General features: G+C 40.1%; 1 protein-coding gene across 1 annotated transcript in view; it reads right to left on the reverse strand.

Annotated features, from left to right (window-relative positions):
* Positions 1-15,548, reverse strand: part of LOC118859140 (cell migration inducing hyaluronidase 1) — a 114,384-nt gene that overhangs the window by 68,694 nt on the left and 30,142 nt on the right. The window contains exons 7-10 of the mRNA XM_036769584.1: positions 14,505-14,600; positions 13,745-13,866; positions 11,540-11,672; positions 10,497-10,688 (exon numbers count right to left, since the gene is read on the reverse strand). Coding sequence (XP_036625479.1) covers positions 10,497-10,688; positions 11,540-11,672; positions 13,745-13,866; positions 14,505-14,600 — 543 coding nt within the window. The remainder of the gene's footprint in view (positions 1-10,496; positions 10,689-11,539; positions 11,673-13,744; positions 13,867-14,504; positions 14,601-15,548) is intronic.

Here is a 15,548-nt window from a genome sequence, read left to right on the forward strand (position 1 = left end):
ACCCTGCTCGTAAACCTGTGAGGTGGGATTCAAATTGAGGTCTTCCCATCTCAGTGGCCAACCAGATCACCCATGTTCCTGGACTTTCATATGTAGAACAGCCCTCCACTCAGAGAATATGCTAGTGCCCACAAAATAATACCATAACTATAATTATTTTTCAAGGAGTTTTCTCATTCCCCTGCCACCACTGACCTTACCCTCAGTTACCACCCACAGGCATGGTTGGGCCATCAGGGTTTAGCAATTAAAATTGGAGTACATCTTGTGAGCTTGTAGTATCACGAATGAATCCGCTGCTGTTTGTACTTCGCTGGTGATGGAAGGCCATAACAAATTCCAAACTAGCGTGTGTTCAAATTAATACCAGCCCAGATCAGGAAAGCCATAGCATCAGTAAGAATGCTAGCAATGTGCCTAAAGAGATTCTAAATATAGGCCAAGTGATGTTTTTCATTTTGCAGACTTGGTACGATAGAAGATATGCAGGATTCCTTAAAGCTCATTGTTCAGAGAAATCAACTTGGCTCATTATTAAGCCTAAAAAATATCCTGTTGGAATTACTCTTTAAAAAAAAATGGTTTCAGGCTTAAAGAAAATGAACTTTCCAAAGCATTTGTTACCTGAGGGAAATTCTGACCTCTCTGGCCAACTGAGCTTTTTGCTCTCAGAAGTGGGTGTTTACATAAAAAAGGAAAAAACAAGTCACCTCATATGACAATAGAATTAATGGCAAACATCAGAGGTGTCTCTTCTTTGTACTCACTGAGCCTTCTGACATCCACCAGAGGAATAGCCCTGAAACTGGGCTATGAGGAAGGACTTTTGTGCTCTACCCCTTTTCATTCAGTTCTTTTCTTCCCTTCTCTTCCTCCTACCTCACCTCTACCTCAGTTACAATTCAGATAGATCCCCTGAAGCAGATTTCTTTATAATCAAAAGGGTTGGAAGCACAGTCTGCTCAAGGTGCCCAGTAGGGGAAAATGTTGGTGAAGGAAAGTTTCCGTGAGCAGTATTCTCATAGACACTCAGGCTTTCCTTTTCCTATGGGCCTCAAAGGTCATAAGGATTATACCACTGACACCTATGAGGGATACACAGGAAGAGACTGGAAGAGAACAAAATTGCCCAAGCATTCAGAAAGGCCACAGTGGGAGGAGAATTTTTTTTTATTTTTTTCCTCAGCCAGAACTTCTCTGCTTGCCAGGAGGGAGAAAGGATGCAGGGATTGGGATGACAAATAAAGTCTCTCCTTGGAGGAATTATAAGCAGGTCTGTTCTGCAAGTGGGAAGACAAAATTTCTGCTAGTGTGAAGGATATCAAAGATACATCAAGTTCTATGAACCATAGAATATTATGTAAATGTTGATTCTAGGGAGGAGAACCTAGAATTTTTAGAGCCACAGTTTAGGCCAAAATGGAGTTAGTAGCTGGAGTCTTCACCCTGACTATGTTACTGACTCACTTCCCTTCTCACAGGCCTTAGCTATTTTCTAGCTGTTAAGAGGTTTTATGAACCGCTTGAAAAAGAACTTCAAAAAATGACTGTTTTGTTATCATTGCTGCTGATTTTATTATGTACAGAATGATTCTAAAGTGAGAGGCAGCATGTTACAGTAGAGAGAGGGAAGCCCAGCACTGGAGTCAGGAAAACCTGGTTTCAAGTGTGATCTCTGACAAATATTGGCCGTGCAACAATCTCTTAGTCCTCCAGAAAAGGCTCAAAGGCAATTAGTTGCAGAACAGTTGTTAATCGGTACTGGTAAAGGAAGTTTTCTCCCTGAAAGTTCCTTGCACTGATGAAATCACAGACAACAGACCACCCCCTCACCAAAATCCTAATGGATTTTAAAGGTCAGAATAGCAATTGTTACTATTCCATTTTAAAATACCTTATATTCCTAGGTCATTTAGCTTTCTTGCATTGTGACTCCTTGTTTCCTCTTCTATCCCCTTCTTCAATAGCTTTCTGATAACCCTAGTTCATTAACACCCCAATTTTCTCCAATAATTTCAAGTCAGAAAAAATTCTAAAAGATCACTGGGTTCTTTCATATGTTTTCTTATGCTTATAATACCATATTCCAACTCCCTCCACAATGATAGCTTCAGCACTTTGTTTTAGTCTAAATTATCATTTCCCAGGGGCAGCTATGTGGCACAGTAAGTTAGGGCACCAGCCCTGGAATCAGGAGGACCTGAATTCAAATCCAGCCTCAGACACTTGACACACTCACTAGCTGTGTGACTTTGGGCAAGTCACTGAACCCCAATTGCCCTGCCTTATGCCCCTCCAAAAAATTAAATTGAATGATCATTTTCCATTTCACTCTGTTGTTATATACATTTTTAATGCATAGTCCTTATTTTCTGTATACAATAGAAACTTATTGAGGGAAAGCTTTCCTTCACTTTTGTCTTCGTATCACCAGAACCCAGAATAGTGCTTTGCACAGAGTACATCCTTAAAAACATTTGTTGAATGGAATTTCTCCAAGAAAATACAACTTGTGTATTCCATATAAGTATCTTTCCTATGATTATGTTAATATATCTAAATTTATAAAACACCTTGTACTATGAAGGAACCACATTGCATTTCTATTTAAATGTTGTATAGTTATAGAAAAAGGTCATTATTATTCCTTTGAAAGGTAGAAGCATATTTGGAGTGAGGTGAAAATCTGTAACAGTGTTTGTTAGGGAAACAAAATTTTGTGTTAGCATTAAATAACCCAATTTGGCAAGCGGGATGGAGAAGGGCATTGTTAGAGCAGCTGACAAATAAAGTTAGTTGCCAGAGAAAACTCTGGAAATGGATAGTCATGGAATGCATACAGCATGACTGTAATCTTCCTTTTCTTTTCTCTTCTCTGCTGACCAGGAGAGAGGATGCAGGGACTGGGAGAGCTTGGGGAGAGAGGGCAAATAAGGGCTTCCCATGGAGAAGCTGTAAGCCAAGCTGTTCTGCTGTTGGGAGGATCAAAGGCTGAACCAAAGCCACCTGCAACAGCTTTTTGCCAGGAGCCAAGAAAATGCCCTGATTGGTTTTTGATTCTAATAAAAGGTTCGGGGTAAGTTTGAAAGTTCTTTTCAACTTAAGCCTGGGAGCTAGAATTAAGATGTTTTTAGATTAAGTAGTGATTTATAGCAGCCAACATTTAGTGAACTGGTGTCCAAGTGTACCTAAGTGGTTTTCACCTCTCTAAATATTACTCTAAATTGCTTATCACTTTTCACACGTCATTGTACTGATTAGAAAATCAGTATAATGAATTACTAAAGTAACTAGAAATTAATAATTTCTTGATTTTTATATGGCATACCTTTATAGAAGAAAGTATTATCGATGAGAACGAGTGCTGTTTTTCCTCCCTCTGTTATACGATGACTATGGAAAATCTCTTTGCTCAGATCACATGGCAACTGCCCATGCACTGAGGACCACTTGATGGCACCTCATGTGAATTGCAGGCATGATGCCTAGAGGAAATAAAGTCTCAGACATGTTCACCTTCTACACCTAGGCTATAACAATAGTTATAGGGATAGCTCAATCTTCTTCCACAGTCACAAGATATGAAACTCCTAAGCAATAATCTATTCAATGATACCATTTATGTAGTGTATCCTAAGAGGCTATTATTTCCTTAGCCAATTCTATTATTGAAAAGGGGTTTTCTGTGTTTTTAAGTGACTTCCTGAATTTTTTTTCTTGACTAGACCCTGTTTCTTTGTGAACACTGGGAGTCTGCCTCTTTCCAAATAAGTATTACAATGAGACATACTTCATGCAATTCTTCCATTTTGTAATTTAATGACTGTCCTATATAAAAGTTTGAAGTCTGTCTTCTTAGAACCTCTCACCTCACTTGGTTCCTTACTCCTAGTTATTAAAAGATTCTTTGCTTCAAAATTGAGAGGACCATTGTATCACTTCTTTTATAACTTGAACAGCTCTCACTTCTGTCCTTTTTAGTACTCTGAACACTAAACATGTAGAACAAAGTATTTTTATTCCCCTCTCTTGCTGTTCTTGACTGCCTGACCATTCACACTGTCCCTGACCATCATGAACCTTACGAAAATGCCTTTGGCTGAGAAGCAGGTCATTAAGAAACTTGCAGTCAAATGGAGAAACATTTATCATTTTAATTTTCCAGAACTGGAAGATCTTCCCCTGTGCAATCTCCCAATTTCCAGTCCTACAGTTAACCGAGTTTTGCCCTGAACACAGACATGATGAACTCAAAGCTGTTTTTCTTAGGTAACAAATACTCCAGTGGAATGTTTATTTTCTTGGCACTTTGTCCAGCAAAAACCTCTCCCAGAGCTTTCTCAGCAAAATAGCGTTGTCTCTCTGGCTGCTTTCTTGTTATTGAGACAGCCAGTCTGAACTACAGTGAACTTCAGATGCCGTAAGTCATTACTAAGAACATACTATTGAACCAATGTGCCAACAGGCTTTCCAGTGGTTAGAGCAAACCACAGAGTGATGTGAGGGGTTGGAGTTGAGTATCCTACTAGTCCTAGATGGGGATGTAGTTAGATACTGACAAATTTTACACCATTTTTCCAGGCTTAGGAAGTGAAGTGAGGCAGGTGAGATATGTACTGATTGGTTGATGGTACTGAAAACACATAGGACCTCACCCAGTGATTTGGCATCATGGAGGTTTTATTGATGCACAAAGTAGTGGGAACCTAGATTCAAAGACTGAAAGACCTTAGAGAATATCAAGTGTGACCCTCTCATTTTACAGAGGATACTGAATCTGCAACTGCAGACACAGTAGTCTCCTATAAAAGGGAATGCTAATGCTAGCCGTTTGCCTGGGAGCTGTCCATAGCTGAAGCCCTTTCAGAAAAAGGAGGGTGGGATTACATCATATACCAGGGGAAGTATGGCCACACTGTTGAATATGTCAAGTCACTTGTGAATTCTTTAGTCATGGTCAACCTTGGTTAAATATCCAGTTTCATAAACTCATGCCTCACCTCAAAACATGTTTTTTTTCTTTTTGTCTTTTGGATCCCATAGGTTTCATATCACTGACCTGTTCTCCTGGACCCTAGACATACTCCTTGTCTCTGGCCCCTGTTTGCTTTCTAGCTGATTCTTTTTTTCCCAAAGTGACCCATCTCTTGCTTCTGGCCCCTCATGAACTGTGATGTTATAAGTATAAACTGTTTCGTCTGCCATCATAGAACAGAGGGCCATTCACCTATAGTTCATGGGTAGGACCACGTAATAGCATGTAAACCAGTGAAGTAACTTAGTAAAATACAAGAGTGTGTTGTAAATGTTTAACAAAAAAGACCCCATGACACACTTTTAAGTTTAATCTGCATCATGACATTTTTCTCCACCATTTTCTAGGTCTAGATAATCAACAAAATAATAAATCAAACCCAGATTCATAGTTTTTGTTGATTTCCAAAATGTAAATGCTCACCATGAAAATTTAACAATGGGTTCTTATGAACCAGTTCAAGCTGGCTCCAGCATACCTCTTTCAAGATCCCACAAAGAGTCTGTGGCAGAGCCAAGACTAGATGACAGGTCTTCTGACTCTTGGTCAAGACTCGCTATTACATTATGCTATCTCTCAGGGTAATGATAGCAGAGAGGAAAAGAGCAAGAGGATTAATATCTACAGAGTCTATTGGGGATGTTGTTCAGGCCTCCTGAAAGTGTAAACCCCTTGGGGATGTTTTTCTGACCGCTTCTTTTCTCTATCTTTTCTCTCACAGATTGAGGGATTGACCTGTTTGTTCCCTTACAGCTACCCTTGCCAGGTCCACTGAAGAATAAGGCTGTGCCTCAAAGCTTCTGACCTTGCAGCAAGAAGTTCAAGAGCATTACTCCTAGTAACAACAATAGGGTCATACTGCTGACCTGTTCAAAATAATAACAAAGGTGGGAAAAGTCTATAAAAATGTCAAAACCTTCCATTCCAGGGAATTTGGGTTAAGCAAACCAGAGACTTCATCAGTGTTCCCACAAAACATAATATTAGAGTGGGGAGGGGTGATAGAGACCATCTAGTTCACCCTTATCATTTTACAAATGAGGAGATCAAGACCCTCACCCAGAGGTGAGGTGAATTGCTCATGGTCAAGTAGGTACTACATTGGAAGGAAGGAAATAAGTATTTATTAAACCTCGACTATGTGCCTGGTATTGTGCTAGGCTTTGAAAATATAATCTCGTTTTATCTTCATAACAACCCTAGAAGGTAAGTGCTATTATTATCATCCCCATTTTCAGATGGGGAAACTGAGGCAGACAGAGGTTAAGTGACTTGTCCAAGGGTCACACACCTAGTAAATGTCTGAGGTTACATTTGAATTCAGGTCTTTCAGACTCCAGGCCCAGTGCTCTATCCACTGTACCGCCTAGCTGCAAAGCAGGGGTTCAAATCTGGGTTTCTTGTGCCTTCAGATTCTGTCTTTCCATTACCTTCATTTCCTTTAACACCTTAAAATAAAATATCCCCCCACCCCAACCCCTGCCAAGTATTTGTTGAGTTGTGAATGGAACTAGACTTAACCTCTCTTAGTTCTTCCCTTGGCTCCTTCATTAAGTCATCTCTTTTTTTCCCCAGAACCAGCTCTAACTAACTCGGTCCACCAGGATTTATTAAGTACCTACTATGTGCCAGGAACTGTGCTAAATACTAGGGATACAAAGGAAGGCAAAAAATGACCATGCCCTCAAGGAGCATACATTCTAATGGGGGAGACAACACATAAATAAATAGGTACATAGGAGATATACACAAAGCAAATGAAGACGATCTGAAGGATGAACTCACATTTATATAGTTTTTTAAAGTTTAGAAAGCATTTTCCTTGCCACGAGGAGGTGAGTTAGGAAACTAGTAAATCCAGGGAAGAGGGAAAATTAATGGCACTCCAAGCTGAAGGGTACAATGAGCTTCTTTCCGTAAAGTCTAGTGTTGAATGTCCTTTTCAACAGAGTCATCACAAGAGACTCTTCAGTTGGAGGTGACACAGGAGGAAAACAGGAGGTCCAGGGGGAACTACAGCCAAAGCAGCTACATCAACACATGCTGCTCTTAAGTGATAACTGAAGGGATGGGCATGGGAACAGTTTACAGCACTTAGTCTCAGAGAAAGTGGCAGTTCAGGGGGGAATTACAGCACTCACAATAATGGGATTTTAAAACCAATCACCAATGTTATCAGAGAATGAAAGGGTCTCTTGGGGAAGGTAATAGAAATGTGACTATTTGTGATGCCTGATAGAATTACCATGATAGGGGAAAAGGGCAGGGAGTAAATAATGGACTGCATTTGGGGAAACTATAAGTTCTATAACTTTCTTATCATTTTTCTCCCCCAGATTTTCTAATTTCCAGTGAGCTCCTGCTGTGGGGAGCTAAAAATTGGTAAGCCTCCCTTATCATCTAGATATTTTCCCCAGACATTTTGGTAATTGTTCTAAAATCCTGTACCTGAAATCCAACTCATTTATCAAATATTCTTCTAAATATGGCCAGTAGAGAAACAGAAGCTTATCATAGTCATTATTCTGTTTATTCTCATGAACCTAGGAAGTTGAAAAGATAAGTATTATCTTTTTCTAAGTCACAAAAGGCATGTGTGTGTGTGTGTGTGCATGTGTGTGTGTGCGCGTGTGTGTGTGTGTGTGTGTGTGTGTGAGAGAGAGAGAGAGAGAGAGAGAGACAGAGAGAGACAGAGAGAGACAGAGAGAGACAGAGAGAGAGAGAGGGAGACAGAGAGAGAGGGAGGGAGGGAGAGACAGAGAGAGAGACACAGAGGGAAAGAGAGAGACAGGGCGGGGGGGAGGGGGAAGAGAGGGGGAAGAGAGATGGAGAGAGAGGGCGGGGAGAGAGGGAGATAGAGAAAATGGGAGGGAGGGAGAGAGACAGAGAGAGAAAGAGACAGAGAGAGAGAAAGAGACAGAGACAGAGAAAGACACAGAGAGAGGGAGACAGAGAGAGAGAGAGAGAGAGAGAGAGAGAGAGAGAGAGAGAGAGAGGGAGAGGGAGGGAGGGAGGGAGAGACGGAGAGAGGGGGGGAAAGAGAGACAGAGAGAGAGGGCAGAAGAGAGGGAGACAGATAGGGAGGGAGAGAGAGAGAGAGAGAGAGAGAGAGAGAGAGAGAGAGAGAGAGAGAGAGAGAGAGAGAGCGCGCAGAATTTGGAGTGAAAAGACATGAATTTAGATGACCTTAAGCATATATATAAGCCTCAGACTTCCCAGGTATAAATGGGGATAATTATTCATGTACTACCAACCCAGATCATTAGGTTGTCATGTGGATGAAATGAGATGATGTCTGTGAAGGATTTTGTAACCATAAAAGTGAATGATTATTATTCTTCCAAGAAAGAAATCAAGACATAGAAGCTTTGGGTGATTTTCTAAAGATCCCACACAGTCATTAAATTTCCTGTTTCTGAGAAAATTTAAAGGAAACCTGATGCCTCTGAGTCACTATAGTCTATAAGAAGATGTGAGAGCCCAGGGAAATTACTCCAGCTCACCCATTCTTCTCTCCTTAATATTGCATCAAGGTATCTACACAGAATTTCACCAACAGTATCTCTTGGGGGAACTTGTCAGTTCTTCTGGTACCTTCACACGAAGACTTCACAAAGCTTACTGTTTCTTACTTTAATGAAACAGATTTCATTGTATCCCATCCTGTTTAACTCTAGCACCACAGACTCTCTTTCCTTCCTCTTCTCCTCCCTGTTTTATGCTCTACTGATAAATGAGGTCCAACTACAAAACCAAACAAAGCATCAAACACGCCTAATCCATTTCATACCCATGTAATCTGGAAAGAAAACATTTACACCCAGAGAAGGGCAAGAGCTGAGGATGATGTGACCTGGTACTGTTTTCCTGAACCTGCGCTTCACATCTCTTTTAAAATGCTTGAGTTTTACTCTCAAAACCACCCTCCCTTTATCCTGTTGTTGTTTTTTTTTTCAGTTGAAGTGGGTGGCTTCCATATTTTTTGGTAGGAAATTAAATGCTGTTCCCAAAGAGGCCCTGCATTTTAGTACAGGCATGAAAGGAAGAGGCCCCACTTTATGCGAGAGATATTTATTTGGCCGTGAACTAAAGACAGGGCCATTCTTTTCCAAATAGTTTGTGGGGACTCAGAGTTTTCAACTTCACATCATTAATTGGACTTAATGGGCAAAGTTAAAAATATGTGCCTTTTAAAGGGGAAACTAGTCATATGATGGAAATCAGCCACGCCGACCTGATTGATAACAGTTAGTGGGAAGCAGTGTATTTTTAGGGCTCCCTCGTTACCGTATTTCTGATCCCTTTTCTCAGCCACTGGAAATGCTAACACAGTGGGAGTCTGGCTTATTGTCTGACTGTGTGCTCACATTCCATACTGGCAATGAACCGGGTAATCCCAGTGCCAGAAATACTCTCTGCTTATGAATCAAGCATGTATGGAAAAATATGCTTTTTTTCAGAACCTTGTAATCCTGAGACATGGCGTAATGGAGAGAACAGTGGACTTAGAGTCAGGAAGATCCAGGTTCAAATCCTGCCTTAGACACTTACCAGCTATACAACTCCGGATGAGTCGCTTAACCTATCTCAGCTTCAGTTTCTTTATCTGTTAAAGGGGGATCATGAGAGCACCTTCCTCACAGGGTTGTTGTCAGGATCCAATAACATAATATAAGCAAAGATTTCTGCAAAACTTGAAGAACTACGTAAATAGCTATTATTATTAATTATTATCCATATGCTGTTCAGGGTACCTTCCTCAGACTTCAAAGGCAACCATCAATGACTATACGTGTATATTGCCCAGAAGAATATTGTGCAATACCTCTTATGAGGTCAAGGAGAATTCCAAAGGACTGTTAGTATTCTCACAATGGAGGGATCCAGATTTTTCACAGTCAATGAGATATGGCTCTCTATGGAGTACTACCAAACCAACTGTCAAACTTGATTAGGGTCCTGTTCCCTCTCCAATTGATTGATCGGTCAAACGGTTAACCAACAAGCTTTTCCTAAGCTCTTATTATGTGTGCCAGTCAGTGTGCTAAGAGCTGGGGAGCCAAAGAAAAAGCAAAACCAGTTTCTGGATTCTAGATGGTGCATGAGCCTTGAAGAGCAAAGATAAGCAATTCTCCAATGATTGGCGGAAATTAGGTTTCAATATCCTCACCCAAAACATAGATGAAATTATCCCTGAAGAAGGTTTGTCCTCATTCTAAATTCTGTGAGTCTCCAATTTGAAGTGAGGCCAATGCTATTAGAAATTAACATCGCACAACATAAATTCCAGCTTACTCAAGCTGAGGCATAGGAAGTAAAGCTAGGAAAGGAAGACGGAAAACTCTAAAGTGATGGAAAACTCTAAAACAACTACATCACTTTTTTGGGTAATGTTTAGTCAACTTGAGGCCTTCCACATTTCATTTCAGCCAGGCCAAGAGAGGGCCAAAATGAAACTCACCTGACACTTTGACCTCATAGGCAGTGCAGGTTTTGCAGGGCAGTATCTGGAATTCTTCAGCTTGGTACATGGAGTAGTCTGTGCTAGCAATGACCAGGGTGTCTCCAGCTTTCCATGACTGAACGTTATCTGTTAGCCTCAGAATTGTGCTGTTCACATTGGTGTCGATGGTGACGGTGAGTTTGGGCCTCACTGTAATCCCAAAAAGAATCATCAAGTCATTCAATCTTGGTTAACTCTTTGTCACCTCTCAAAATGCTCTCCCCCTACCTTCCCGCCTAGCCCATCAATACAATTACAGGTTTGCCAGTCCAAAACAAAATTATCTAGCTCACCTCATTGTGGTCTTGGTGTAGGCTTTGTGAAGTCAACAAAAACCCAACCAAGAAAGATCCATTCATTAGTTACTGGCAAGGGAATTTTCCACTAACTTCTTAAGTTCAAGTTAAATGTGGCTTTCAGTGGGGTTATTTCACCACACCCACTTAGCTCCATGACTTAAAAAAAATATAGTTGCTCTGAACTGTTATTTACAGTAGCAATAAATGTCTTCCCCAAAAGGAGATGTTTTGCTTAATGACTGCTTTTTGGAGGATGCTGAGTGCCTCTTTTAACAAACCAACCATTTAAAATTCACTTATAATGATCACCTTTGGGAACAGTGTTGTTTGAAATGAAAGCTACAAAAGATAGGATCACTTCTGAAATCTTAGTGCTGTGAGGGTCATTTCTGCACATCAGACGCCTAGTTTTCTTGGGGCCTGGCCCTTCCCCTTCCTGAAAGGCTTGTGTGGATGGGGTGGAGTTCTCAAAACCCCTGCCAGCTCTCTCCACTGTCTTGTGATGTCTCAAACAACTACCGTTGTCACAAAGGCTGTGGCACAGAAAGGGAGCCCAAGAGGGGCCTTCTGACACTGGTAGGAGGTTGAGGTGGCTGACCCCAGTTGCCTGAGAGCTGCCAACACAGAACTGCCAGCGTAGGAAACAGAGCTATAATTGACTTTTTCCTCCCAAAGCCCAGTTTCACAAAACAGACCACTTACCGGATTTACCGCATAGGAACCTCACTCGGTAATTCTGGCAGGCTTTGTTCTTACTGTAGCACACAAACCTGTAATCCTGGCCACTTTTGTAGACGACCTCAGTGGTTAACTTAATTCCATCCACTGTAGTGGCCTAGAATAAGGATAAAAATTACAGTGCGTAAAACTTTTTTCTTCTTTGGAAAAGGAAGATTATGAACATTAAATAGTGATAGGTGTCAAATTGTCCTTCATGCAAAAGCCATTTACTATGGTTTATTCTTGCTAGTATCCCTGGGAGGGGAGTATTGGTATCCTATCTCTACTGTACAGAACTGAAAGATGAAGGTGCTTGAAGACTGAAGGACGTGAGTAGGGTCACTCACAGTCATCAGTATCCAAAAGAGAGATGTGTTTGAGTTTGGTCCCATGATAATCTTAGGCATGTGATTTTGAAGCAGGGGCTGCCAGCTGTTACAGTCTTTTATATGTAAATCAAAAAGGCTGGAGGAGGAGGGGGCCTATGGTTAGGGAGGAGAAGTATAACAAACCTAGATCTAAAATAAGATTGTACTTTTGGGGAAAGGTTATTTTGAACTCAGTGAATGTCTGCCTTTTCCCCCCCTTTCTCCACTTAAAAAGAAAGCACATTCATCTGAGGTCAAATGAGATTCAAACTCTAAAAGCTTGTCAGAAAGCATAAAGAGAGATCTTAAGGCCATGCTAGTCATAAATACCATCCCACACTTGTGGGGAAGCCATGAAAAGCTGTGGGGCAAGGTGACCTTTCTTTATATTGAATACTGATTTATTTTGCAGCTAATGAAGGGTAAGAGAATTCTTTCTGCATATTTTCCTCTAGGGACAGAATTTAAATGTACAGTGAGTGCTAAAGAGATACTACCATCATACACCTATGACCAACATGCCTCTCCAACCTATCTCCAACCATCATACACCTATGACCAACATGCCTCTCCAACCTACCTCCCATCATACTTGTTCCCTGATTTGAGGCATCCAATTCCTCTTGAATGTTCAGCCCTATTCATATTCACCCGATTCCTCCCCCAAAACAATGACAATAATAATACAATAAAGGCATAACTATCTTATTTTACAGATGAGAATACTGAGACTCGGAGAGGTTAAATGAGTGGCTCATGGTTAGCGTTAGTAAATGTTTGAAGCAGGATTCAAACTCTAGTCTTCTGATCCAAAGGCCAGGTTCCTTCTCTTATTTTACAAACTCACACCAAACCCATTTGATAATCCATTATGCTCTTTAAAGCTATGATTCTATTATGTATATGTATACTTATGTGTATGTATACATACATAGGTATGTAAGTGTGTATATGTGTGTTATATGTTTCACATATGCCACATGTATACATTGTGTATATGATTATATATGCATACACACCACACATACACACATACATTTGTATATCGGTAGGGGTGAGGAAACCGTCTACCAATGCAGTATGTATATGTGTGTATGTATGAATGTGTGTGTATGTATATATATATATATGTACATATATATATATACATACACACACACATATATACACACACACATATATACACACACACACATTATATATATGGATGGATGGATGGATGGATGGATGGATGGATATGGCATTTTGGCATATTGGATAGAGAGCTGGCCTTGAAGCCAGGAAGATCTGGGTTCAGGTATTTATGACTGACACAGACTGGCAATGTGACTCTGAGCAAGTCCCTTACACTCTTAGTCTCCTAGATGACTTTCTAAGACTTTAAGTTACAGAGCAGGGACTAAGCTGCATTGGTAGATGAAGTTCCCTCATCTCTACTTACATACATGCATATACACACACAAATATATAGCCACACCATATACATATAAAATGTATATGTATATAATATGTATATATTACACATATATCACATACAACACAGAGATATGATATATACATATATGTACACGTTATATATATATATATATGTAACACATACATATTCCATATATATACTAACGAAATCACAGGCTCGCTCCCTATCTCTCTATGTGTATGTATACACACATACGTATGCATGAGATTTCACGACTCCTTTCACCACGCCACATTAATTCTCAGCGTTGCTGGACACACTCATAGCACATGTCCCACTGACTGTGGTTCAACAGCATTTTCTTCTTATAAGAAAGGTAGAATATTGTTCCAATGATCATACCTGGATGTCAATGGGACGAATACAAATTTTTCCTGGATGAGCTGCCCTGAGGTCTGAAATTTTCTCCCCACCTTTTGATGGAGTCACCTCATGCTTGTCAAACCACTCTGTCCACTCCACATCTAGAAACAAGAGAAAGAACGAGATTAGACAGTAAAGGTCCCTTTACTGGAAGTCAAACCTTACCATTACATCAACAAATGCCTTCAGCACAACTTTATGTCAAAACATCCAACAGTAGCTTTGTTAAGGGCTATCTGTTAGAGGGTTTTTGTTTGAGCTTGTTACCCTCCTTGGTGAATGTCATACACATGAGTGTAGTGCCAAGTCCACGGGTCGGGCTTTTGGTATGGGAATTTTAAGAGCTGGTTGGTCGGCCAGTTTTCCAAATTTCAATAAAAAACCCCTCATAAATTAAAATAATTTTCAATTGAATTATCAATTGGAGTTTTAATTATTGCTTGAAAAAGAAGAGAAAAAAAGGACCCAAGGGAAAAACTTTGTGCGTATTGTAACAAGGAGAGATTTAATTCTTTGCAAGGGAAGGAAATATTGACTTGTGCTGTGGAATAAAGTATGATCTTGGTAGAAATGATTCTGTTGGTGAAAGAAAGTTTCTCTTTAAACTCGTAATGACTAGAAAGCTCAGTCTGTGGTCCTTCATCTAATGGAAAAACACAGCTACAGCAAAAACAGCTCGTTCTGTGGTTGGATTATGCCGCTGGGGCTTCCTGAGTTCTGAAATACATAGATTTCTTACCTTGCACCCACTCACTGGACGAAGAAACATTGAAATGTTCCCCATTTTCAGTTTGAAATAATTTAAAAACTCTGGCTGCAGCCGAGCCTCGGTGACCTGTTAAGAGGGTAAGATAGTTTGGTAACTTTGAGATTTTTCAAATTGAATAGAATATGACATAAACAGATTGAAAAAATCTGATACAAAAGGTCCTCAGTCATTTGAGCAGCATCATCAGTTAGGTCATTCATTTATTTGATAAACATTTATTAAGCACCACATGTGCTATACTCTCACTATCCCCACATTCCACCCTTTGTACCACTGCCAGACTTATCCCTATGCATATACAGGATCAGGTCACCTCTGCTCAAAATCCCTCAATGGCTCCTTTTTGTCTACAGAATAAAGTTCATACTTATCTTTTTTTTTAACCTTGTATCCTGTCTTCCAAAGCCTGGCACTGCCCTGTCTTCCCAGCCTTGTCTCAAATTACTCCCTTTCATTCACTGTATGTTCCGGCCAAACTGAGCAGTGTGTATGTCCTTCTCCTTTCCTTTCCTTATTCTGTTTCCTGCGCTAGAAATGGTCTTTCCTCTTCTTTATCTGTTGAAATTCTTTTCATCCTTTAAAGCCCAACTCAAATGTTTCCTCTGCAAAGCTTTCCTTTGCCCCTTATCAGTAATGACTTTTTTCCATAGGACCTCATGCAGCGTTTTGTTTTTTACTTCTCTAATGCATACATGTATTAGAATTACCTGTATTTGTGCTTTATTTCTGCTACTAGATTGAAACATGTAAGTGTCTTATCTAAACTTAGCATTTGATCTAGAGCAAGCAGGTATCCATCCTTAATAGACACTTTTAATAATTGTTGTTTGAATGAACGAATGCTACAACTTACTCTAACACTGGAGGAATACAAACACAAAATACTATTTTTAAGGAGCTTCTAGGTATCAGGCAAATATTTTTATCTTGAGAAAAGTTCTTAACTCCCTGACTTACAGGGAGGAAGAATGATGAAATTGTTCCTCTAAATCTATTGACTTTTGGAAACCAGTA

This window comes from Trichosurus vulpecula, chromosome 8 (assembly GCF_011100635.1).
Source record: "Trichosurus vulpecula isolate mTriVul1 chromosome 8, mTriVul1.pri, whole genome shotgun sequence".
NCBI lineage: Eukaryota > Metazoa > Chordata > Mammalia > Diprotodontia > Phalangeridae > Trichosurus > Trichosurus vulpecula.